This window comes from Perca fluviatilis, chromosome 9 (genome assembly GCF_010015445.1).
Source record: "Perca fluviatilis chromosome 9, GENO_Pfluv_1.0, whole genome shotgun sequence".
In the NCBI taxonomy this organism is placed as follows: domain Eukaryota; kingdom Metazoa; phylum Chordata; class Actinopteri; order Perciformes; family Percidae; genus Perca; species Perca fluviatilis.
Window position 1 is genome coordinate 15,609,419 of NC_053120.1, and position 23,394 is coordinate 15,632,812.

The window sequence follows — 23,394 nt, forward strand, 5'->3', positions numbered from 1 at the left end:
TAAAACCACTTGTCTTGTCCAATTATCCCACAGTCCAAACCCATTTAGTCCAAAAATGACGATTAATCAATTATCAAAATAGTTGGTAATTCATTTTCTGTCAATTGACTATTTGATTAATCGGTTAGTTGTTTTAGCTCTAAACTTTAATCCCAATTCAATCTCATCACTCAACTTCCAGCAAAGACCAATATGCAAACACTTATCCTGAGTGGTGATAATAAAATGGAAACTTTGTTGATTACCACACCTAAACTACCGTACAATCTATTTATTTTTTGGTGGCAAAGGTGCAAACTAAATGGCCAGGGAACAGAAGCAGAGGTTTGGATGTGGATGTTGGGGTTTTGTGTGTGTGTGTGTGTGTGTGTGTGTGTGTGTGTGTGTGTGTGTGTGTGTGTGTGTGTGTGTGTGTGTGTGTGTGTGTGTGTGTGTGTGTGTGTGTGTGTGTGTGTGTGTGTGTGTGTGTGTGTGTGTGTGTGTGTGTGTGTGTGTGTGTGTGTGTGTGTGTGTGTGTGTGTGTGTGTGTGTGTGAAAAGTTTAGTAAAACAGAGTTAAAGAGTGAAAAGGGAGCCATCATTTACGTCAGAGAAATGGAAAACAATGCTGGAGGCAGGAGACAGAGCAAGGTCAACTTGTTATGTATGCTGCGACTGAACAAGACGCCTGCATGCCTGTCTGTCTGGGAGAATGCTTGTCTTACCCAGTTGCAGAAGCACTGGTATAACAAGCAGTTTTAGATGTGGTCGTAGTAGTAGTAGTAGTAGTAGTAGTAGTAGTAATAATAGAAAGAAGAATAAGTTTGTAGTAGACATAGAAGTAGTTGTAAAAGTCTATGCTCCTATACAGTGTCATGATGGTCTAAATGTCACATAGGATGAACAATGATCAACGTTTTAGTCAAGAAAAAGCACAGACATAATACTGCAAATTCTACACAAAATGGAGCTTCAATCTGGAAATATTAGTAGTGGTCTTAAAAACCCAGACTGGTTGGGCTCCACCTACAGTGTGCATATGATACATGATAACAGTCTGTAAATGTGGGGAAACGGCTAGAAAGGACAACAGTTGGACAAAAAAGTATCATTACTGTTTAATATCCTTTACATTTGTTCTACAACTTACATTATTTTTCCTTCCAGCCTTATCACTGTCATCCATTGCCTTTTCAATACTACTCTATAATACTCATGACGGGAGGAAATACAATCAAAGGGAATGTATGCTCCAACGTATTTTACATATGTATTCCACCAGCTGGTTTCATCCTTACTGTACTGTAAATGATATTACATACAAAAGAGCATTAGGAATGATAAAAAAAAGAGCTCACATAGACATAGTTAAGATAGATCAGGATGCAAAAGACAAGATTTAGAGCCTTGTTAATGGGATGTTGCAGTACCATATTTTCCTCAGTAGTGGGAGCTGTCTCCCTATCAGCCAACAGGCTTTTGATAAATATGAATGGGAATGAATGCCATTGACCAGCGGCAAGCTCTGGTGAACTGCAGCTGCTGCTGCTGAGCTCAATGGTGATTATAAATCTGTGAAAATCTTTCGCAACCAAAAACACTCTTAATGCAATATGTAATTATTCCACCTGCTTTTCTCACTGTTTTTAGTGGCGTTACTTAATCATATTTTAAACATATTTATTTTCAGTCATCTTTATTTATATTCATTGTTGCAGCCAGTAATGGATCCCAGTGAATAGAGGTGGTATAGATCACTTTCAGCTGCTTACACCAACATGTATGTCATACTGTAAGTCTGGGTTCAGTGGAAAGATTTAGTGTCCCATGATGGTCTAAATGGTCTTTTCCACATAATAAAAAGTGAGGTCAAATTTTACTGGTGAGGCTGTAAAACCAACGCACATAACTGATCAACAGAAATGTAAACTGACTTTGAATCTGAAGGACAGTTTAAATTCACAACTGACAACAATAACCGTTTTAAGGACATTACTCATCTGACTATGTTCAATCTTGGCAGCGGCAATGTACACTGTCAAAGTGTCCTTGCGCAACGTACATACTTCAACATACGACCTGCGTACTCTGAATTTTGGCTGAATAAAACATAAAAAATGAAAAGTATAAGAATGAAAATTAAATACTATGGTCTTGTATTTGAATTGAATTGAATTTATTTCAGGATAACCCCTTGAGATGTAGCATCTCATTTTCAAGGGGGTCCTGCACATATATACAAACACTAAATTTCTACTTGGAGCTATCTAGAAGCACTCCGCCAATCAAAATCAAAAAGAGAATCCTTTATTTATGTATTCATGAGGACGGGAGAAATCATCTGCACCCTTTCTGGGGGTGTATCTACGTAAGCTCCGTCACAAGACTCCCAGTTCCCCTCTTTCCTTGCAGGTGGATCTATTTATAGCTTCTGACGTCACTGGTCTCCTCTGATGGAGCCTCGTCACGGCCGACTACGCTGAGGGGGGAACAGGGGGAGGGTGGGGTGTAAAATGGGGCTGGTTGAGGTGTAGTGGAGTGTTGGGGTGGGTGTGTTATCATTGAGGTAAGCCCTGCTGCAGTCCTGCCCCTCCTATCTGCCATGTCTCACCAATCAGGTGTGGGATGCTGAGCCACATCACTGTGCTGGATACAGCTCACCCTCACCTCCTCCTCCTCAACTCTGTGTCTGTCTCGCTCTGCTTCTTAGAATTGGGTCTTTCATTCAGCAACAATTGCATAATAACCATCTTTCATTTATCAGGCACTGCTATTGCTGGAGCGCTGGAGGCAGGCTGAGCTAATAATAGAAATAGAGGCAACTTTCCAGTGCTCTGTTTTTTTTAGTTTTGACCGAGGAAGGAGGGGGAGAGTTATAACAGATAACAATGGCTCTAACGTATACACAAAAATACCATAAAATTACCACTCAAGTATCCACACAAAGGTGCTTTAAAATCTAATTACAATCATGAAATGTTCTTGTAGTAATATAGTAAATGGTTGTAACCAAAATATAGCTATTTTCAGTCTTTTAAAAAGAGTGCAGTAGTCGAGTCAGTGTGTTCTTGAGCAAGGCACAGAAAATGGTGAGGCTGAAAAAAATGCAATACTTTGCATGTTGAAAAGCTTTAACCCTCCACTACCGTATCACCCGCTCCGTGTCCTCAGGGACAAAAACTCAAAGTCAAATTCTCCTCTGTCCTCCTTTGTTCATCTTTCTGTATTTTAGCTCTTTGCTCGTTTGTGGTTGCACTGTGTATCACTAGTTTGATTCAAATAGAATGTTGGTTTAAAGGGAATTTGTTTAGTGAATGTTTGCAATATCAAACCATCTAAATCAGACCCTGCAAACTGACCTCATCTTGATTGGAAGGATTTCAAAGGGATTAAATCAGGGCCGAGTCGATCTGTGATGTTTGGTTACAGGAGCTGGACTGAATCCAGCTGGCAAAAAAGGCAGATTTTTGAAAATGCAATTTCATTTTGATCATCATACCAATACAATCCAATTTTGAAAATGATACTCATAGATGTTAAGTACATAAAGTAAAAGCGGTGCCTTTCAATGCAGTGGCTGCAATGGGGTGATAGCAGGAGTGGGGGGGGGTGTTGTATGGGTAAGTGGCTCTACTGACGTACCATGCATGGAGTCAGTGTTGACGTCATACGGAGATAGCAGAGGGAAAGATGTGTGTGAGTGTGTGTGTTTGATTGCGAAAAAGCAATAATTACAAGGTCACCTGTTTAAAAAGATGCTCACAGTCGTGGTAGAGAATTTGAATCTAACCTTTTTATCCTGCTAAGAGCTGCCAAGTCATTGAGACAGCGCTTTTAATGTCTACTTGCTATTATGAGGGTTTTTCATTCTCTCTAGTAATATTTATACACATCCTGTTCTTGTGCTCCTTTCTAATTTTAACTGCCTTGTGTCTGTTGCCACTTTATTATATGTAGCTTATCTTAGCCTCGTCTTATCCTTCTTCTTAGCTTAGCTTTCTCTTTTCTGTCTCCATGTGTCTTCAGCAGCTACAGGAGCTGTGTTACATTAGTATCAGTTTATATGGGTGTCACAGGGTTTGGATGCAATGCTGAGAGATGACGCCAGTCAACGTTGCATTCATGGTTTCTATCAGTATTCTTGATTAAGTCATCAATTAAAATTATTTTTACATATGTTGTTTTTACTCTGCTTTTATCAAGTGTTTTTTTAATATTTCTTTATGAACTTGATGGTTGCTTTCGTTTAGTAGCATTAGCAGTAATGGTAGTATTAGTAACATTAGCAGTAGTAGTAATAGTAGCATTATTCATGGTACTGTTAAAAACAGACAGTAGGGGTATTAGCAGGTAGCCTGATTCCAGACCTCCCAAAATAATTAAATGAAAGGAATAAGGAATATATTATAGCATTCTGGTAAAAACAATAGTATTTATGTATTCTTCTCTTTCTCTCTCTCTCTCTCTCTCTCTCTATCTCTCTCTCTCTCTTTCTCTCTCTCTCTGTAGTTTTGATGTGGAGAATGGCCTGTCAGTGGGTCGCAGTCCACTGGACTCTCAGACTAGCCCAAGTTCTGGTCTGGTCCTTCAGGCCAACTTCCCACACAGTCAGCGCCGCGAGTCCTTCCTCTACCGCTCCGACTCAGACTTCGACCTTTCGCCCAAAACCATGTCCCGCAACTCGTCCACTGCCAGCGACCTGTGAGTATTTTAACGATACTCTCTGTATCATTTTAACACCAATAAAGCAACCAGCCTTCATCCTCATGTTGCATTTCATAGTGTGGGGGTTGCTGATTTGGAGAGAAACAAACTTTCAGATAATAGCAGATGTTGGAAGGCTTGAGAGAACCTAGTAATTTGACAATGCCATATTAATGTTTAAAGATATGTGATATTTATTTATTTATTTAACTGTGTCAAGACTTGGTCCTTGAAACTAATAAATCACTTAATCTCTGTGTTTCCAAAGTCACTCATTAGTAGTGTGCATCCACAATGAAACATTTCAAACAAACAACAAATTATTTAATACATCATTTAATTTACTATTGTCACAGTTTCTTGTTACCAAAATGGGATACACGTAGTACATTTTCAAAACATATAATCTAACCTGTGACTCTGAAACTGATTTTGCATTTCATGCCTTCATTTGATCCATATGTAAAATACACAGTACATAGCATCAGATCACATGGATTGTATTACTGCTGTTACATTAGAGGAACTAGGGAAACATTGGAATTTATTGTCAATAATTATTGATGTTTTGGCATCTGGCTTTAAAGAGGTTTTTGGTTGCAGAGCTTGTGTTTGTCAGTATAAACAGCAGTCAAACTATAATCTTAGCTCAGTTTTTTCACATAGTTTTTGCCTGTTTATACAGCTAATGATTTCTCTGTGCAGCTAGTAGTCTCTTTGAAGCCAGAATGTAAATGGGGCCTCGACCACAAATAGCTGTTGCTCCTTTGTTTTGAAGGGAGGAGGGATTGAAGCATTGGGAAGTCAATTGGCTACCTCGGTGAGACAAAGTGTGAAGACTGCTGTGATTTTCCTGTCCATCTCTTTTCTGTGTCATGTTTTAATGAGTCAAACGTCTTACCTCAACTCCAATGTTATCACCCCTGCAAAGCTTTTGAAGCAGTCCCAGCAATCATTTGAAAGATTTTTGATCTTGTATCACAAGTACAACCATTTGGCAATTTGATAATAAGGTGCAGTAAAAACTCACATTGGCTTTTTGATATTTAGGTCTTGATTTCACGAAACAGTGATATATTCAGTTATTCAACGTCAAAATGTTTGCTGGTCAGGCTGACTCTGACACTGTACTTTTCCCTAGCAGCATGGATTTACCTTTAGGTCTGAATGGGTATGAGGTGCATGTTGAGACCCTAAAGCTTCCAGAAAGCTCTACCTCTCCAAAAATTGGCTTTCCCACCACCTCATGCACGAACACTGCTCCTCACCTGCACATAGTTGTAATTGTACAAATATATATCTTGGAGGCATACCCTGTAAGCGCAGAATTAAACCTGCATTAAGTGATTTTTGACCCTCATAGAAACACAGGCCTGACATTGGGTTATTAAGTTGTCATGGCTAATTTATTAGCAAATATTACACATCCAGTGGACACAGGGCAACATTTGCATCCCATTGGAGTTTCTAGAAACCCAGTGATGGTCATTTCAATATTCCCTTTTAGCTCCACCAACACAAATATCTGTGTCTTTAGCTGCTAAACGCTACAGTACAATTGTACCAATCACTTGGATTAATTGTTATTTTTCTTACCTCTTAATGTTGGACAGCAGACACTCAGCTTGTTTGAGCTTGTTTGCTGGAAACAACTGCCAGTGGTTTCCATTGCAAGCTTAATAAAAACCAAAGACCAGAGAACCAAAACAATAAACTGCAATGTTATTTCAGTCATTTGATTTAATAATAAAACATCACTTAATGCAAGTTTATTGTGACTAGTTAAGTTAAACCTCAATGGGTAGATGCAGTATTGATAGTCACCAGCGTTAGTCTAATATTGTCCTCCACTTTTCTTACCTCTTAGGTTTTTCCACTGGGCTTCAGTCTTATTTAAACTTATTTGAAGCAGTGATTCTTTGAGAGTTAGCTATAATTTGCATCATTGCCTCTAAGAAATATTTGTATAACTAAAACAATCTCCTCTCCCTATGTCCAGTGTGATATTCTAGACCAATCATCTGTCGTAGCAAACTGTCCTTTTCAATTCATCCTTTAAAGCCCTCACATTCAGAAGATGACAACTTATTTGTTGTTATTGTGTGTGTGTTTGTGTTTTGAGTTTTCTTTTTGTAGCACACAGCTTTTTCACTGGAAGTCTGTTTGTGTTTGTCTGTGGTTTTTGCAGACATGGAGAAGACATGATAGTGACTCCATTTGCACAGGTTAGTAGCAATGTGTATTGCTGGTTTTGTAAGACCAGGAATTTCTAAAATGTACTGGCCATTTTCATTTAATTTGACCAGTAAAGAATTACAGAATCCCAACCGAGTGGCTATTTGCCAGCATTGATTTGGTGACTGGTGGAAAATGTGTACAGCAGGGGTCAAAAGTTTAGTTTAGCATTAGGGACAGTTTTACAGTATAAACACACCACCACAATACATACATAATAAATGGATTTATAAAAGTTGTTTAAACTCTTCTTGTCAGCGAAGTTTCAGTGGAGTCCTGACCGGGAAAGCATCTCATTGTAGAAGAAGCTGCTGCAATACACAGTACCAAGATTTGCCTACATCTGAAATTGTATTCATTTGATCGAAAGTTAGATTAGTCCAGCCATTAATCTAGGACATAATCAAACATAAAGACATCTCTCAAAACCATGCAAATAAAAATTGTGTAATAAAAACATTATTTCAGCACCAGGTGCTGTCCATCAACCCTGCCGTGAGACTGGGCTTATGGCGCAAAACACATAGATGTGCCATTTTCACTAGTATATGGACTTCATTTATATTGTAATATCCTAGGTACATAAACTCCTCAGAGGATTGGCTTTAGTATTGAGCACTACTGAGTACACGCGTTCTAATGCACGGTGTTTCCATTCAAACCAATACTGTCTAACTATAGGTGTTGGTCTGTCCAGACAATCATCATGGCTCCTCAGTGGTCCTTACTCACTGGTTTGCGATATAACAGATTCAGTTCATTTTTCACAGAAAACACCCACACACACTTTTTGTACTTAACAACAATGTTGGCCCATTAACACAATCTGTGTTCATATTTCCAAACTAATATCTAAAATGTACGTTTGGCCCACCTGCAGTTGGAAATTTAACTAATTTACCTGATGAATTTCTTACCAGTCATATTATCAAAGATACTGTACAAACTGACGTTACTTAATTCAGTGACATATTACAGGAAACATATAAATGCAGTTGCATGAGCTCCGATAAGGACCAAACTCTGAAGTAACACATTTAGATATCATTACCTCAAAAAGTACAGAACAGCTTTGACCCACACTGATTTATCTGTAAAAGACACATTTTAGGTGCATTTGTGTGTTGAATCAAGTGAGGACATCCAAAACCAGAACAAGATGACACACAAGCTTGTCCCAAGCTTAAGGTGTTTATCACATACTACTGTATGTACTGAGTATCTACTCCTGATATTAAGGGTGACATGTCTCCGGTGTCTCCATCCTGACCCATTCATACACCTCCAATACTCATTCCTCTCATTTTTTTTTTACCTTCTTAGGTTCTTGCCAGTCTACGAACAGTGAGAAGTAACTTTGCAGTTCTGACACATCTGCAAGATCGTGTAACAAACAAGTGAGAACAAGAAAAACAGACTGAATGACTAACTGCTTGTTTTCTTCTGTTCTACTAACACTTAATCTGTTCCTTGTTCCAGGCGGCCGACATGCAGCAACCAGCCACCCATGTGTAAGCCATGTCTTACAGGTCAGTGTTAATATCCCTCTGTGGTTGGACACTGAGATTTATCACATAAAAACTGTGCATACTTTCATGTTTGTTTCTTTTTATGAAAATACTGTACTATAATACTTAACATGAAAAGAGCGTGATGTTTTAATGGATCTATACTGTTGATTTAAATGCATGAAAATTCAAACATGGTGTTAACACCCATAACATTCTGTGCTCCGTTTTAAACAGGACAGGTGCAACACGACAAGCTAACCAACATTTCTCAGTTGTATTTCCACAAGGGCAGCACAGTTCTGGATGTGGATGTTTTCATAGCAGTCCCACAATTGACCTGTAACATGTGTATGTGTTACCTCTGACCTTTCAGAGGAGCCCTACCAGAAGCTGGCGGTGGAGACACTGGAAGAGCTGGACTGGTGTCTGGACCAACTGGAGACGCTGCAGACGAGACACTCAGTCGGCGAGATGGCATCAAATAAGGTGAGAGGACATTTGACTCAGCTTCATAGAGACTCCTTAAGAATGTGTCAGTTGTCTCAAAACATTTCATTACAGATATTAAGATGTATGTAAGCAATGCTTTTTTTTTTATCAAAAATGTTTATCACAATTAGGTGGTTGAAACATGATCCTCTGTCATACAACATTAAACTTAAAAAACTATTGGAACTTTATCAAATTCTTGAATGAATGATGTTTTGTCATCCTATATGTATGAGTTCAGTAAATAAAAACTTCAGCTGTAGACACAAGTTTTAATTTTATAACAGCAGAGGTCAACATCAGTGTGTTACATGTTTTGGGAGTAATTTATACTAAAAAATATACAGTATATTTATTTTCTCTTGTCTTTTACGTGAGCTGAGCTTCGAAATGTTTGCTTTTGTTACGACAACAATGACGTATTTTAATATTAGCTTTTAAATACGAATCACAAGCAGGTCACATACTGCAGGATCAGATTGTGTTGCTCCTGTCCATGTGTGCAGAGCAGCATCTTGTTAATTCATATTAGAGAAAAGATCTAAGTTACATATGAGGTGACGTGCAGCTGCAGTGTGAACATTAAAACACTCGGGTTCATAAATGGCGTCTCCCTCCATTGACAGAGTTAATCAGCATCTCCTTACTTCCCTCCTTCATGCTTCTCTCCACCGTCTGGCTGCTAAACTCAGTCCTCCTCCGTCTCCCATTCAGCCAATCAGATCTCAATCCTTCACCCAGCCCCTTAAGCCAGGTGAATCTGATTGGACAGAGAGGGGGACAGCATGCTGGGCGGGGGAGGGGAGTTCCTCAGAGCCTCTCGCTCTCCCTCTTTATGTTTTTCATTGACAGTGTGTGTGACAGTAGTCGGATGAGCGACTGCAGTCCACACCCTTTCTTCCCCGATGGTAGACCACATCCCCAACCTTCCTCGCCTAACCCCTCCCCACCCGACCCCCCGACCCCCCCTCACCTCCAGGACTGCACATGGGACTATGGGAACTTTTATTTTCAAATGGACTTCTTTTCATGTTCAAATTGTCCCTTCTGAGCGTGGAGCAGAACTGAGTGAGCAGCCCGTCACTAAGAAATAAAATCTGTCTGCTTGTCGTTTTGGATTTCAAGCGACCTCTTACATCAACATGCGTGGGTTGACATGCCTGCATCGGCTCTCTGTGTTTGTCTGTGCTGGAGACTCAGACAGGTGAGCGACGGGGAGCGCTGCCGGCTTGCCTTGTTTACATTGGGATCTATTAATCGGCAGTGCAGGCTTTGCACGGGGGCTGAATGCTGAGTGAGCGTGTGTGCCGGATCTGACTCAGGACTAGATTTACAAACGGGCTGAATGTTGAGGTTGTATGTGTCTATGCATGTATGTGTGTGAGTGTGTATGAGAAACAAAAATAGAGGAAAAAAGGCAAAATAAATTATGTTAGAGGGGGTAGCTGTCATGCTTTTGTAATGTAACATATTTAAGAGCTGTGGCTTGGTTTACAGCAGCAGGAATATGTTGCATGCTATTTGTAAACACAGGTGTGTGATTGTGTGTGTATGTGAGAAATAGAGTGCAGAAAGCCTGAGGAAAAACATGATAGAGGGAGCAGTTGTGTTCAGAATCTACAAGACAGACAGACATATTTTGGTCAAAGCTACAGGATTATGTTTCATGTCAGTATGTTTTTGTTTGTGCCCATATGTGTGTGTCACATAGCCACTGCAGCATCACTCTCTCACCCAGATTCCTCCCTCCTCCCTCAGCCACAATGTGCTAAAGCTGTTACATAATCAGTGTGGAAGCTACCGCTGCGATAAAACTCAGGGGGAACATTGAACACTTTTGTTTTTAAAAACTTTCACTAGTCTTTTACAACCACAGTACATATTTCTCCTGCATGTCTGCAAACAGACAACACAGTTAGAGATATTACAGCTTGTTTTATGTTATTAAAAAACACACACACACAATAATGCATTAAAAAGGGGGTAAACGTGCATTGCAGGCTTTATAGAGATAGAAATAAATGTGCTAAAATGACATCAGTTCTGTGAGCATCAGTCTTCGCGTGCTGAAATGCCAGAGTCCCGCTACAGTACATGTTGTGGTTTCACTTTCAAACCACAGCAAAGATGATAGAGAATCTTGTGTTTTTATAAAGTTGTTTCAACTTGTTAATAAATACGTTAAGGTGCAGGTGCAGCCTGACAATGTTTTTATGAAGAGCCTTTTAAACAATGTACAGCAAAACACATTTTACCATGGTTCAACCCATGTCCGGACCTCCATCCATTTCATTGTGGATACATATTGAGATTTGTTTTTAAACTGTTATTGCATTTAACCCTGCACCTTTTTTTTCATATTCTTAGAGTACGAATTTATGTATATCACTTTTTAAAAGTGCTTTTCTTTTTAATGAAACACAAGAAAAACACAAGTAATCAAAGCAGCACAGGACATATTCAGTAAAAGCAAAGTAATGACAAAATATGAATCATAACATGCAATCTACATAGTATATACATTGCCTGTAGAACTGAGTTTTAATAGCTGATTTGTGAAATCCCTTGCAACATAATTACCCTCTTCAAAGAGAGGAAGGGGGCAGGAACAACACAGGGATCTTGGGAAATGTGGTCTTAGCTTGTTGAAACACAATACCTCAGCATGGTCTTATGTGTTTAGGTATATAAAGTTATCACAACTAAGTTTATTGATGTATAAACAGGCTACACATACACCTTATCTGTGTACATATTTTTACATGTTTGTCTGCAGTCTTACCTGAACTAACCACATTTTTTGTTGATGGTTTTGTTGTGTCTACGCAGTTTAAGAGGATGCTAAACCGTGAGCTGACGCAGCTATCAGTGACAAGCCGCTCAGGGAATCAGGTGTCAGAGTTCATCTCCAACACTTTCCTAGGTGAGTTTTAATGCCAGACATAAATGAATGAAAGGACACTTACTTTGTGGAAGGGAAGTTGTATGTTTCTCTTTATGCAAATATATACTCATATAGTATCCAGTTAACTAAAACTGATGAAGGCTAATACAAAGAATTCTACATTCAGACAAGTTACAATTTTTAGAGCGATGTTGATTCAGCTGCTCATTTTGGAGGTTGTAGTTTGTGGTGCTCTCGAATTGGATTGCCTTTTATTTAGAGGTGTTTCTAATATTTGGTCAACTCCCATTGATATAAATGGAGTGCACAACAAAATATCCTAAAATATAATAAATTACATTTGGTAGTATCCCAAAAATGTCTGTGTCTGTGGTGCTGTCCAGCTACTATACTAACAAGAAGAATTTGCATAAAGGGAGAGGAAGAGGTTGTTTTGAAGGAAAGGAAGGGAAGCCGGAGGATTTATAAAGAAACAGGGAGAGGAGAATTTCAGCATTTTGAAGGCAATGAAAGAGAGAAGGAGGGAGGAATTGTTAATGTGAGGACATTTTTTTTAAATGAAAATATGAAGAGAGCATGTTTCTAAAGGAGAGGAAGAAGGAGAGGACTGATTGTTATTAGGGAGGGATGGAGAAGGTAAGGATTTTTCCTTCCCTAAAAGAGAAGGAGGCGCGGCGACGGACAGCATTCCCGGACACATTGTGTGGCGTTGTCTTAGCAACAGGGTGCAATATTATTAGACGGCGTGTTGCATCAATAGGAGGCTCAGTCTTCAACAGCCCTGCCGGCAGGATGGAGGTCCAGCCGAACAAAGATGGAGCTGTCAGTTTGTTGCCATTTTGACATGAGTGCCCCGGCGTCAAGCCCGGCTGCGTTTGGAAATGAACACCATGGTTTTGGGTGTGAGGAAGAGGAGGCACTGTGAGAGAGGTGAGAGAGGCCAGACTGTGCCTCGTGTGTTGCTGCCACTCAGGTCGCTCTGCATCCTTATGGTGGCGTGTGCTTGTATCTGGGTTCAGATCTGGATATTGTTCAAGCAATCATTCCTGCCGCGCTGAAAAAACGTGGATGTGAAATACTAAGGATGATATGTGGACGTGAGGTAAAGCAGGCTGTCTGTGATGTCAAAATGGGATCATTAGTTCCTTGGTTTGTGCAAATGTGGATGAGTCATTTTCAACACTATCGTGTCTGCTGGGACAGCACCTTTGTGTCAACAAGTCATATGGAGATTGTGTTGATACTGGAACCTTGCTTTGATGTTCGTGTTTTTTGCTTAAAGGATTACAAGCTCCGCTTTGGGTGAGAATATAAATCTCCAACCTGTAGACGCGATTAAGCCTTTTCAAACCCACTATTGTCTATTTGTTCATTAAAATGGATTCTGACTGTTAAGCTGAAAAGAAGCACAAATGCATGCTTACCCAAATTAGACACATTGTTGCGTTGATATAGTGAAAATAACTCATTTATCTACAGCTGAAGATCAGTATGTGACACCATCTTCACTTGTGAACAGATCTTTTAGCCTGACCGTCTTACCTCAGATGAAATGACGTACAAATAGATTCCTATCAGCTGTCATCAGTTGGTTTCTAATTCATCATTGATAGCTTGTGATTTTATTCATACTGGCCTCCTTAATGTGTCAGTGCTTTGTAGAGAAAGGGTTTCATGTTATAACACACTACATCTGATACAGTATATGTACAGTAATGCACACGTGTGCAAACGTGTTTACGAGCTGTATGTCTAACTACATGAACATATTGCTAGTACTTTTTAGCGTTTTAGTTGTACCATGTTAGTAGCACTTATAGTGACAGCGGTGGTAACAGTTGAGGTACAGCCATAGTTCAGTAGTGGTAGTAGTAATTACACTTGTACAACTAGTAGTTGTAGGTCCTGCTGTTGTAGCGTTAGCAGCAGCAGTATTAGTAAAGTAGCAGTAGTGGCAGGTGCAGTATTAGTAGTAGAATTTGTCAGCTGGTGCAGTTGATGGTAGCAGGATTGTAGCAGTAGTAGTAGCAGTAGTAGAGGTAGCCGCCGTAGTTGGTGGAAGCACCAATAGTAACTGTACTGTAAGTTTATTGGTATTAGAAGGATTAGACATTCAAAATTAGACATTCAAACAGACATAGCAGACATCATGCACTTTACTACTGCTGATTGCGCATTCCCAACAAAACCCCATTGATGCAAATGGGTCAAGAAAGACAGGTCCCCTTCAAAAACAGTTATAGTCAGACAGCAGGCAAAGGAATTGAAGTCTTCACTGACAAGAAGCTCACCCTTTAAAATCTTTGTCCACCAAAGCTGGTGAGGTGAGGCATTGTTTCAGTCAGAGGAGAGGAAAAGAGGAGGAAACATTGAATGTGTAACTAATAAAAACATTGTATGATTTATGTTACAGTATGGAATATAACTCATGGAAATCATTGATTGTTAACAGCCTAGGTGCATGTAAGCAGAGTCAGGTCATATTCCCTCAACATTTGTGCATGAAAACTTTCACATCTCCGACACAAAGCTACATTTGTTTAATTTAATAGGTGGTCATGTATTTTAGAAACATCAACAGCTCTATAAGAACCCTAAATTTGTCTCAGAGTAATAGTGTGGGTACCAGCTTGAATGTGACACTATCCCACTGACATTGTGACAGTATAGCAAAAGTGGACCAACTGGGTCTGAATATTTAAAATTACTTGAAGACAGACATATACAGTATATACAACAGTATGCATCTATGTATGTTTGTATTTGTTGCAGAGAAACAGCATGATGTGGAGATCCTGTCTCCACCTTCTAAGGAGGAGAAGAAGAAGAGGCCGATGTCACAGATCAGTGGTGTGAAAAAGGTGACACAGAGCCCCAGCTTAGCACCCACCTGCATCCCCCGCTTTGGAGTGAGCACACCACACGAGAGCCTGTTGGCCCAGGTTGGCACACACACACACACACACACACACACACACACACACACACACACACACACACACACACACACACACACACACACACACACACACACACAGTGTCTTAAAGGTGTTCTGTTTTACTTCTCTAGGAGGTCGAGGAGATTAATCGTTGGGGTCTGGATGTATTTAAGATAGCAGAATTTTCTGGAAACCGCCCTTTGACGGTGATCATGTACTCCATCTTCCAGGTAGGAGGATCCCTCAGTGCAGAGTCTGCTTTAAAAAATATGAGAATTTGATACATTATAAAAGTTTAGAAGTTATAAATTCAGTTTTTCGCATGATATACGGTTATATAGGTATAAATGTTGTGAAGAAGTTGGTGTCGCTGTGAAGTTTGTCTGCTTCTACTGTGTATTTACCCACCAAGTTAGTTTACAAAAGAATCTGCTGGTTGCAGGCAAATTTAAGGCAACTTCCCCAGTCATTTGAATTAAACCAACAGAAGAGAAAAAACTGGTATTTGTGGTTACTCTTTTCTCTTCCTCTGCACCCTTTCAGGAGAGAGACCTTCTGAAAACCTTTAAGATCCCAAATGACACCTTTATCACCTTAATGATGACCCTGGAGGACCACTACCATGCAGATGTAGCTTATCACAACAACATTCATGCAGCTGATGTGGTGCAGTCCACCCACGTCCTCCTGTCCACCCCTGCTTTAGAGGTGAGCTGAGGAAGCTGTTGTTGTTGTTGTAGTCTCGCATTGCCAGACCTTCTGCCACAGCGCTGCAGAGGAGGGCCTGGCTAGTCCACACAGCATTCCAGGATGAGAGGAAAACATGCTCTGGTTCATTCTTTAAACCAATCACAAATGTCTTTGGCAGCGCTTAGCAACAGCGCCTTCTGCAAAATAGCCTCGGGAAGAAACTTGTTTTGGTTGTTTTAGTCGTGCAACAGAAAACTCAGATTGGACAGATAGTCTAGCTAGCTGATTTACCCTGCAGAGACCTGAGGAGCAGTTAACCCTAGTCGTCATAAATCGACCAGAGTTTAAAATGCCAACACAAAGAAAGTGGACGGTAACGGACATCCGGCCGACATGGGGGACATTGGGGTGGAATTTCCGGCGGCACCTGACCAATCCGGAATTGAAACGTCATTGATATAGACTATTGTTGTTGTTGTAGTTTATAATTACAATATAATATCAGTGTATCATTTTGAATGAATGTGTTTTCTATTCTTTGTTTATCCCAGGCGGTGTTCACAGACCTGGAGATCATGGCTGTTCTGTTTGCTAGTGCCATCCATGATGTCGACCACCCAGGAGTCACCAACCAGTTCCTGATAAACACCAGTATGTTCCTCTCTGTCTCTGCACACAACCACAACAACATGCTTCAGAACAAAAAAAATCTACATTTTATTCACCTGAGGAAAAAATACATACAAAAATATGGTTTTCAAAAGGTACACAGAGAAAGAAGGGTTTTGATGAGGTGTTCTCACAGATTCTTTTTTTATTTACATTATTTTCTATGGTGAATATATACATATTTAAATATCTGTGTTTTCTTTTTTGTGGTGTGAAATAATATAGTAACTCTTTTTACTTAAGCGGCACTTAAACTGGGTCTGGGTCATTATGTATTATGTACAGTATGGCAGAGGCTCTCATTTAGACAGTGCTACCATAAGCCCTGATTCAAATGAGCTAGAATTATGTTCTAGGTGTCCTGTTGTACAGTTTTAACAATTTCGAACCACATCTCTGCAGGTTCAGAACTGGCACTGATGTACAACGATGCCTCGGTGCTGGAGAATCACCACCTCGCTGTGGGCTTCAAACTGCTGCAAGAAGACAACTGTGACATCTTCCAAAACCTCAGCAAGAAACAGAAAGACTCCCTCCGAAAGATGGTGATCGACATGGTGAGACTGCTGCACTTTGTACATGACATATTGATGTCCTTTTTCCCCGTGCTGTACCTGAACTTTCGCTTTACAATATGGTTTTTCATTATGTTTTGTTCATGGTTCAGTAAAGTTTATGTACAGTAAAATTCTGCTGATACAGCAGCTTTATATAGTCTATCTGGTCACAGGCTACTTTGAAAAGGCTGCTGGCAAAATATCACCATGTAGTTTATGTATGAGAAAACAGACAGTTACAGTTGATGGTCAGTTAGAGCTTCCATAAGTCCCATAAGTGTTTTATTTTGTTAGTGTTGCTTTTGAAGCTTATGTGTAGTGTGTTTTAAATGTATTAACAAGGAAAATACTGAATAACATCAGACCAGTAAAAGACTCAAGAACCCAAATGTTTAAAATTGAAATGAAAACCTGACGACAGTGATTCTGTGCCAAACTGGGCCAAACCAGACTCAGGACCCAGATACCCACAGGTATAACTCAGGACTGCAGTGAAGCTGAGAGAACAGGGTGTCTTTGTTTATTTCAGAACCAGATTTAGTAAGTCTTTGCAATGGTGGCTACATTTACAGAAGTGCAAGGACTAATAAACACAAACTGTCACTCACTCACACAATTTCACACAACGAGACTCTGCAAGACAAACAGTTTATCATTTCATATACACACTTTGTGCGTCATTTACAACACTCTAATATCCGTTAAAAGCCAACAGATCCAGTTGTTTTTAGAAATATAGGAAACAAAGACGCCACATGACACAGACGGGAAGCACGAACATGCGTCATTTGTTGGATGATGTGTTTAATCTCTTCATTAGGTGCTTGCCACTGATATGTCCAAACACATGAACTTCTTGGCGGATATGAAAACAATGGTGGAGACCAAGAAGGTGACCAGTCTGGGAGTCCTGCTGCTCGACAACTACTCTGATCGCATCCAGGTGAGAACGCCGCCTGGTGACACTAAATATATAAATGTGTAAATATAGATATAAAAAAAAACATACTGACAAAAAAGAAGAAAAAAATATAGCTATTTATATATATAATTATAAATGTGTACCACCTGCTAACTAGCATGCAATGATAATACAGTTATATATTTTACATAAAATACATTATAAACATTATGATGAACAGCAGAGACTTTATTTCTTTGTTCACTTTTCAGTCTCAATAAAAATACATTTTATGTTGCAGCATCAGCGTTTGAGTCATGGATTATTAATCTGTCGCCAGAAACTTAATACTTAAACAAATACTCAGAGTGAGCAGTAAATAATAAGCAGTATAGATCTCAGACTTTGGCAGCAGCATGTTTTCCGAACTAACTTGTTTGTATGCTCAACGAAGCAGTTAGTGTGTGAAAGTGCTGCAGCCTGCTGGACATATAGTGGTCATTGCACACTGTGGATTGTTGTGGTATTGTTAGTCAGGACAGGGTTTAAAAAAATCTATATATGAAATAAAAGGAATGCTAGTTACATTTCACATCGCTGCTGCTATTTCTGAGTATTTGTTGGTGAGGTTTTGAAAACAGGACACATCACCAGCAGAGTCTGACCTGTCTCGTCCAGGTTCTGCAGAACATGGTACACTGTGCCGACCTGAGCAACCCAACCAAACCGCTGGAGATTTACCGCCAGTGGACGGACCGCATCATGGTGGAGTTCTTCACCCAGGGAGACCGAGAGCGGGACAAAGGCATGGAGATCAGTCCCATGTGTGACAAACACAACGCCTCTATAGAGAAGAACCAGGTAACGCCCCCCTGACACAAGGGATGTAGGGAAATGTTATAAACTTCTAAGGTTATTTTTCAACCTTCATGTTAACATCAGAGCAGCATGTGAGATCATTATTTTGTAATTGATACAAACAACAAATGTTCCACATATTTGAATAAAATTACTTTTATCAAGTCAAGACAGCAAACACACATAAATTAATATTTCTAAATCAGGTGGCTTTCATAGGGGCCTTCAAAATGTAATTGCAAACACAAATGTGTCTCCAGAAATTCTTTTCAAAACTATACTTTGCATCACATCCTGGGTATTTTCTTTGTATAACCTGCAGCCTGTTGTTTCCATTTCATGGAGGCGTACATATGCATACCTATTCCATTAGCAATACCTGAGGTTAACCTGTAACCTGTCACTACAGACATTGTGGTATATAGGCCACACACTTGAGATCAACTAGATTCAAATAATAAAATGATACCCAGATGTTTACCCCCCTGTCCATTCATATTCATCCAAAATGTCAGCATCAGCATCTTTGCAGCCTTCGTCTTCACTAAACAAGCTTTATATTTAGTTTTTACGTATTTTACTCCTGTCATATTGGTGTGTTTGTTATTGTTATTATCAATATTATTTCTCTGACTAGGTGGGCTTTATCGACTACATTGTCCACCCTCTGTGGGAGACATGGGCGGACTTGGTGCATCCTGACGCCCAAGACATCCTGGACACGCTGGAGGACAACAGGGAGTGGTACCAGAGCATGATCCCACGCAGCCCATCGCCATCCAGCCCGGAGGAGCACCATGTGGAGGTGATACCAGGGGGAGGAGCTGTGGGAGCAGGAGGGGCCCTGCCTTCAGGAGGAGGAGGAGGAGGAGGAGGAGGAGGAGGAGGAGGAGGAGGAGGAGGAGGAGGAGGAGGAGGAGGAGGAGGAGGAGGAGGGGGGACAAGTTCCAGTTTGAACTCACTCTGGAGGAGGAAGAGGAGGATGAGGGGGAGGGGGAGTCTGACCTGGAGAGCCCCCTAGAGGAGGAGTCCCAGTTGGGTGGGAAGCGGCACCAGGACTCCCCCTCCCCCTCTTTGTCCCCAGACCCCCGCAGCAGGTACCGCCCCCCCTCGCCTCACCCGTCTCGGACCCTGAATCTGGCTGCCATGTCGGTGCGGAGCCCCCACAGGACGCTGGCCTCCCCGGGGCGGGAGGTTGGCGACAGAGAACTCAGCAAGGAGAGCGACGGGGTGGAGTGCCTACGTATGGGCACGTAACAACCAGCACAACCTGCCCCGCCTGACAGACACGAGTGCTGGATGTGGAGAGACGGAGGCAGGGCAGGCCTTTACCAATAAAGTCTGTAAAATCACTACTGTCCCTTTACACTGGAGACACCCACTTGGGAGAACTGTTTTATCTTATATTTTAACCAAGAGAATAGTTTCAGCCCCTCTTCGGGAGCCTGATTGGCCTTTGTGTCCCGTCCTGCTTTGTTGTAGCTTCAGTTCAGAGTCCCAGACAAAGACTGCTGCATTTTACCTGGGAAGAAGAGTGGAGCCAAGGCAGGATACTGGAACAAGAACAAAAGGTAAAGGAAATGTCTTCCTCCAATAACTGTGTGTGACATTCAGATGTGAGAATGAGAACCCCGGTGGTCTGACAGGGTCTTGGAAATTATTTTGCACCATAGTTTTAATTTAGGATAAGAAATTACTGAGTCCGGTTGGAATAAGTATTAGTATGATTTCTTTGTTTGAGAATGATGTGAGAGATGAATAATTTTACCAAATACAGAATGTAGATGACATGATCGATGGACCTAAACCTCAGGGTATGAAGAGAAACATAAATCTAATGTAGCACGGACGTAGTGGGCTCCCCTGACCTGACCCTCGACCCCAAACTCTCTTTCCTGTTTGATTTACCTCCAAACCAGAGACATCTGAGACTTTAACCTGTGTGTCTCTACATTTAATTAAAACCCTTTAATATAAAATTTGGCAACTGAAGCAATCAAATAATATATATGTAAAACAGCTTGTAGCACCACAAAGATTAAACACTGAAGAAGACTGTACCCCAGTCTCACCTGTTGAAAATACAAAAGACACCACCTGTATAATTAGTTTGGGCTTTATTTTTTTACCTGAGATTATTTTAAATGGGGTCATTGTTTTAGGGTTCTGTACATTTGCTTGTCTTGTCTCTGTTTTTGTGCTTGAAAAGCATTTTTTTATCAGGGTGCCTCCAGTCCGCAGTAGCACTTTACCGTCTCTGCTCTTCAGCTCTTCTATTCAGTCACACAAAGGGCTTCGTCCACTGTAGGCCTACTGATCACACAGACAGAACAGTACGGGCTGTTTGACCCAAGGTACCAGAAAGCAGAGCAGGAAACTCACTCGTTGGTTGATTCAGAATGAAAGAAAGAAAAAAACTTAGTTGGCCAACAACAAAATTCACAACCTTAGGTTGGTTAGTCAGATAATATTGGAATTATAAGACTCCTGTTTTGATCCCGTTTAAACTATTTTGCACTTTAGTTTCTTGAGGTTCAAGTTCAATTTATTTTAAACAGTAAAATATTTTTAAAAGTTTATGGCACAAATAGGATGTGGAAAAGATTTATGTGCAAACTATGTATTATTTTCTATGAGTATCTTATAATTCCAAATAAGTCACCATGGTGTTGTGTCCCTGCCCTGCCGACAGGAGCTGACGTAGAGATCAGAGGTTGCTGACAGAAATAAATCAGATCAACCTAAACAGATTGTGTTCCATCAGGTTATCCGTCTTATTTGATAGATAGTGCTCGACTGGGATAACTGTGTGCCATAAGTGTTGAAAACACACAAACACCTGCCAGCCTACAATGCTGTACATTTTTACACTAGAGATTTTAACCTGATGATTGTATCGAAGTCACTGACTTTATAGTGTTAGTTTTTATGAATATGTGTTACCAGTATTTAAAGCAGACAGTTTATTAGATTTTGTGCAGCTCATTATCAGTCTGTTCAGCCCTTTCCTATTCAGATAGCTGGGACGTAAGAATGTGTGTAGTTTCAGGAGTCCTCGTTCAGTCTAGAGCAGTGTTTGTCGCCGTCACTGAGGTAGAAAGACCAGGAAGCAAACAAGCACTACACAAATATGATGCACTTCTGGTCAGGCAGTCGTAGAAAACACCAGTCTAACAGTATTTCATTAACTCAGCTAGCCTTACATGTGATATGGTATGGATGTGGTTGGAGCCTAGTGTTAAAGGACCATTATGCTGTTTTTAACATGCTGAGCCTCAGAGCATTGTTTGCTTCGCTGTTCTTGAAAAGCAAAATTGCTCCTTTCCAGGCTTTTAAAAAAAAAAAAAATAAATAAAAGATGTCAAAGAATCAGAATACATATAGGAAACTTTACATTTCTCATGACAGCAGCTTTATTCTATTTTTGTCCTCATACATATTCTTAGTGTATGAGCTGTGAAAATAATCAAATGGCAAAATAAGCTACAAACATCTATAAGTAAAACATTATGTAAAGTTTTTGTTTCGCTGGTTGCACACTTTAACTTCTTGTTTCAAAATCCCTCAAAACTCCAGGGTGAAAATGCCATGTAAACCTCAGTAGCGGAGCATTTGGATCAAATGTTCTGGTTCACAGACCTTCCCTCTACCTCCATCAACAGGCTAAAGTTTATACTTACACACAAGAAATGTCAATCTAATTGGCAGATTGCCCTGAAAACCCTTATGGCCTTTTCTTTGGCATCACCTCGACAAACCTTTGTTTTACATGAAACCCTTTCATATTGTGTTGTAATGAAGATTGCATCATACAGTACCTGGGATTTAATCCGAAAATTTGCTCTGTGGTCATGTAATCATTAAGCTTCCTCTTCCTATCCAAGTTTTGGGTCTTGGTACTAAATGGCTCGTAATATTTAAAATGTGTTTGCAGTATAAACCTCTAGTCCACTGTAGTCACTGGAGCTTTTAATTCAGACTGCTGGTATGCACTTAAAGTACCTTCCTAGCGTTGTTTAAAAACACATTTCCTCAAGTTAGTTAAACTGTTGAGGATGAAGGAGCTCAGACAGACAATAGTATGCTGCGGTCAATCAAAAATGAAGAAAATTGTCTTTTAAGATTTGTTTGAAACATGTTTTGACAAAGTATGTTCTTGATTAAGTATCAAAGAAAGTAATGGCATTTTAATCTAAATAAAATGTTGTGCTTCCCTCTATGTGACAGCTATAACCCAGCAGCTGTCCCCTTAGCTCTCCTGCAGCACAGGAAGTGAGAGTTTTGACATTTCCTGTTCGTATGGAATACTAGCCCTGGGTAGTTTGCACAAACCGTGCCGGTCACCGTGGCTGAACAGAAAAGCAAGGTACAACAGAAAGTCTATAATTTTAAGCTCTTATTATACAATTCCTCTATTTTGAAGGAAGAAAATGCATCACTTTACTAGAAGAAAAAAAAAAAAGCCAAACATACAAGTTCAGCAGGGCATTTTCATCATGTGGGATTACTGTGGATTTGAAACATTTAACAATTGATTTCAGTTTTCAGAGGAGTTACATCGGCATGTTAAAACAGCAGTGTGGGCGTGGCTCTCTACAGGAAGACATCAGTGCTATACGGTGTTGTGTTGAGCAGGAAAGTCCCTGCACTCTGTTATTGTGTCGCACTGATACTGCCAACATTAAATGTTCATGCTGTCGGTTTTCTCAGCCTCTGTGATGTGCAAACTTCTATAAAGATATTTATTCTTCAAACATGTCTGTCAAGACAAAGTACTGTAACATTGGACATTTTATGTTCTGAAGCCTAAAAATCAAGTATGCTTTACAAGTATACATCTGCCACTCCAATGTTTTTGTCAAAGAAAATAACTTTGTTTCTCATTCTAAGCCAAAAGACTGTCGGAAGTTCAGGGTGTTTTAAATGGAAAATGCCAATAAAGAAAATATGGAAATTAA

At 40.2% G+C, this 23,394-nt stretch overlaps 1 protein-coding gene across 1 annotated transcript in view; it reads left to right on the forward strand.

The window, feature by feature from the left end:
• Positions 1 to 23,394, forward strand: part of LOC120564959 (cAMP-specific 3',5'-cyclic phosphodiesterase 4D-like) — a 108,884-nt gene extending 85,490 nt beyond the window's left edge. The window contains exons 4-19 of the mRNA XM_039810232.1: positions 4,488 to 4,679; positions 5,461 to 5,502; positions 6,871 to 6,907; positions 8,241 to 8,314; positions 8,397 to 8,446; positions 8,802 to 8,914; positions 11,747 to 11,840; positions 14,595 to 14,764; positions 14,893 to 14,991; positions 15,305 to 15,469; positions 16,003 to 16,102; positions 16,523 to 16,677; positions 17,498 to 17,620; positions 18,257 to 18,439; positions 19,074 to 19,308; positions 19,371 to 23,394. Coding sequence (XP_039666166.1) covers positions 4,488 to 4,679; positions 5,461 to 5,502; positions 6,871 to 6,907; positions 8,241 to 8,314; positions 8,397 to 8,446; positions 8,802 to 8,914; positions 11,747 to 11,840; positions 14,595 to 14,764; positions 14,893 to 14,991; positions 15,305 to 15,469; positions 16,003 to 16,102; positions 16,523 to 16,677; positions 17,498 to 17,620; positions 18,257 to 18,439; positions 19,074 to 19,308; positions 19,371 to 19,693 — 2,155 coding nt within the window. The 3' untranslated portion in view covers positions 19,694 to 23,394. The remainder of the gene's footprint in view (positions 1 to 4,487; positions 4,680 to 5,460; positions 5,503 to 6,870; positions 6,908 to 8,240; positions 8,315 to 8,396; positions 8,447 to 8,801; positions 8,915 to 11,746; positions 11,841 to 14,594; positions 14,765 to 14,892; positions 14,992 to 15,304; positions 15,470 to 16,002; positions 16,103 to 16,522; positions 16,678 to 17,497; positions 17,621 to 18,256; positions 18,440 to 19,073; positions 19,309 to 19,370) is intronic.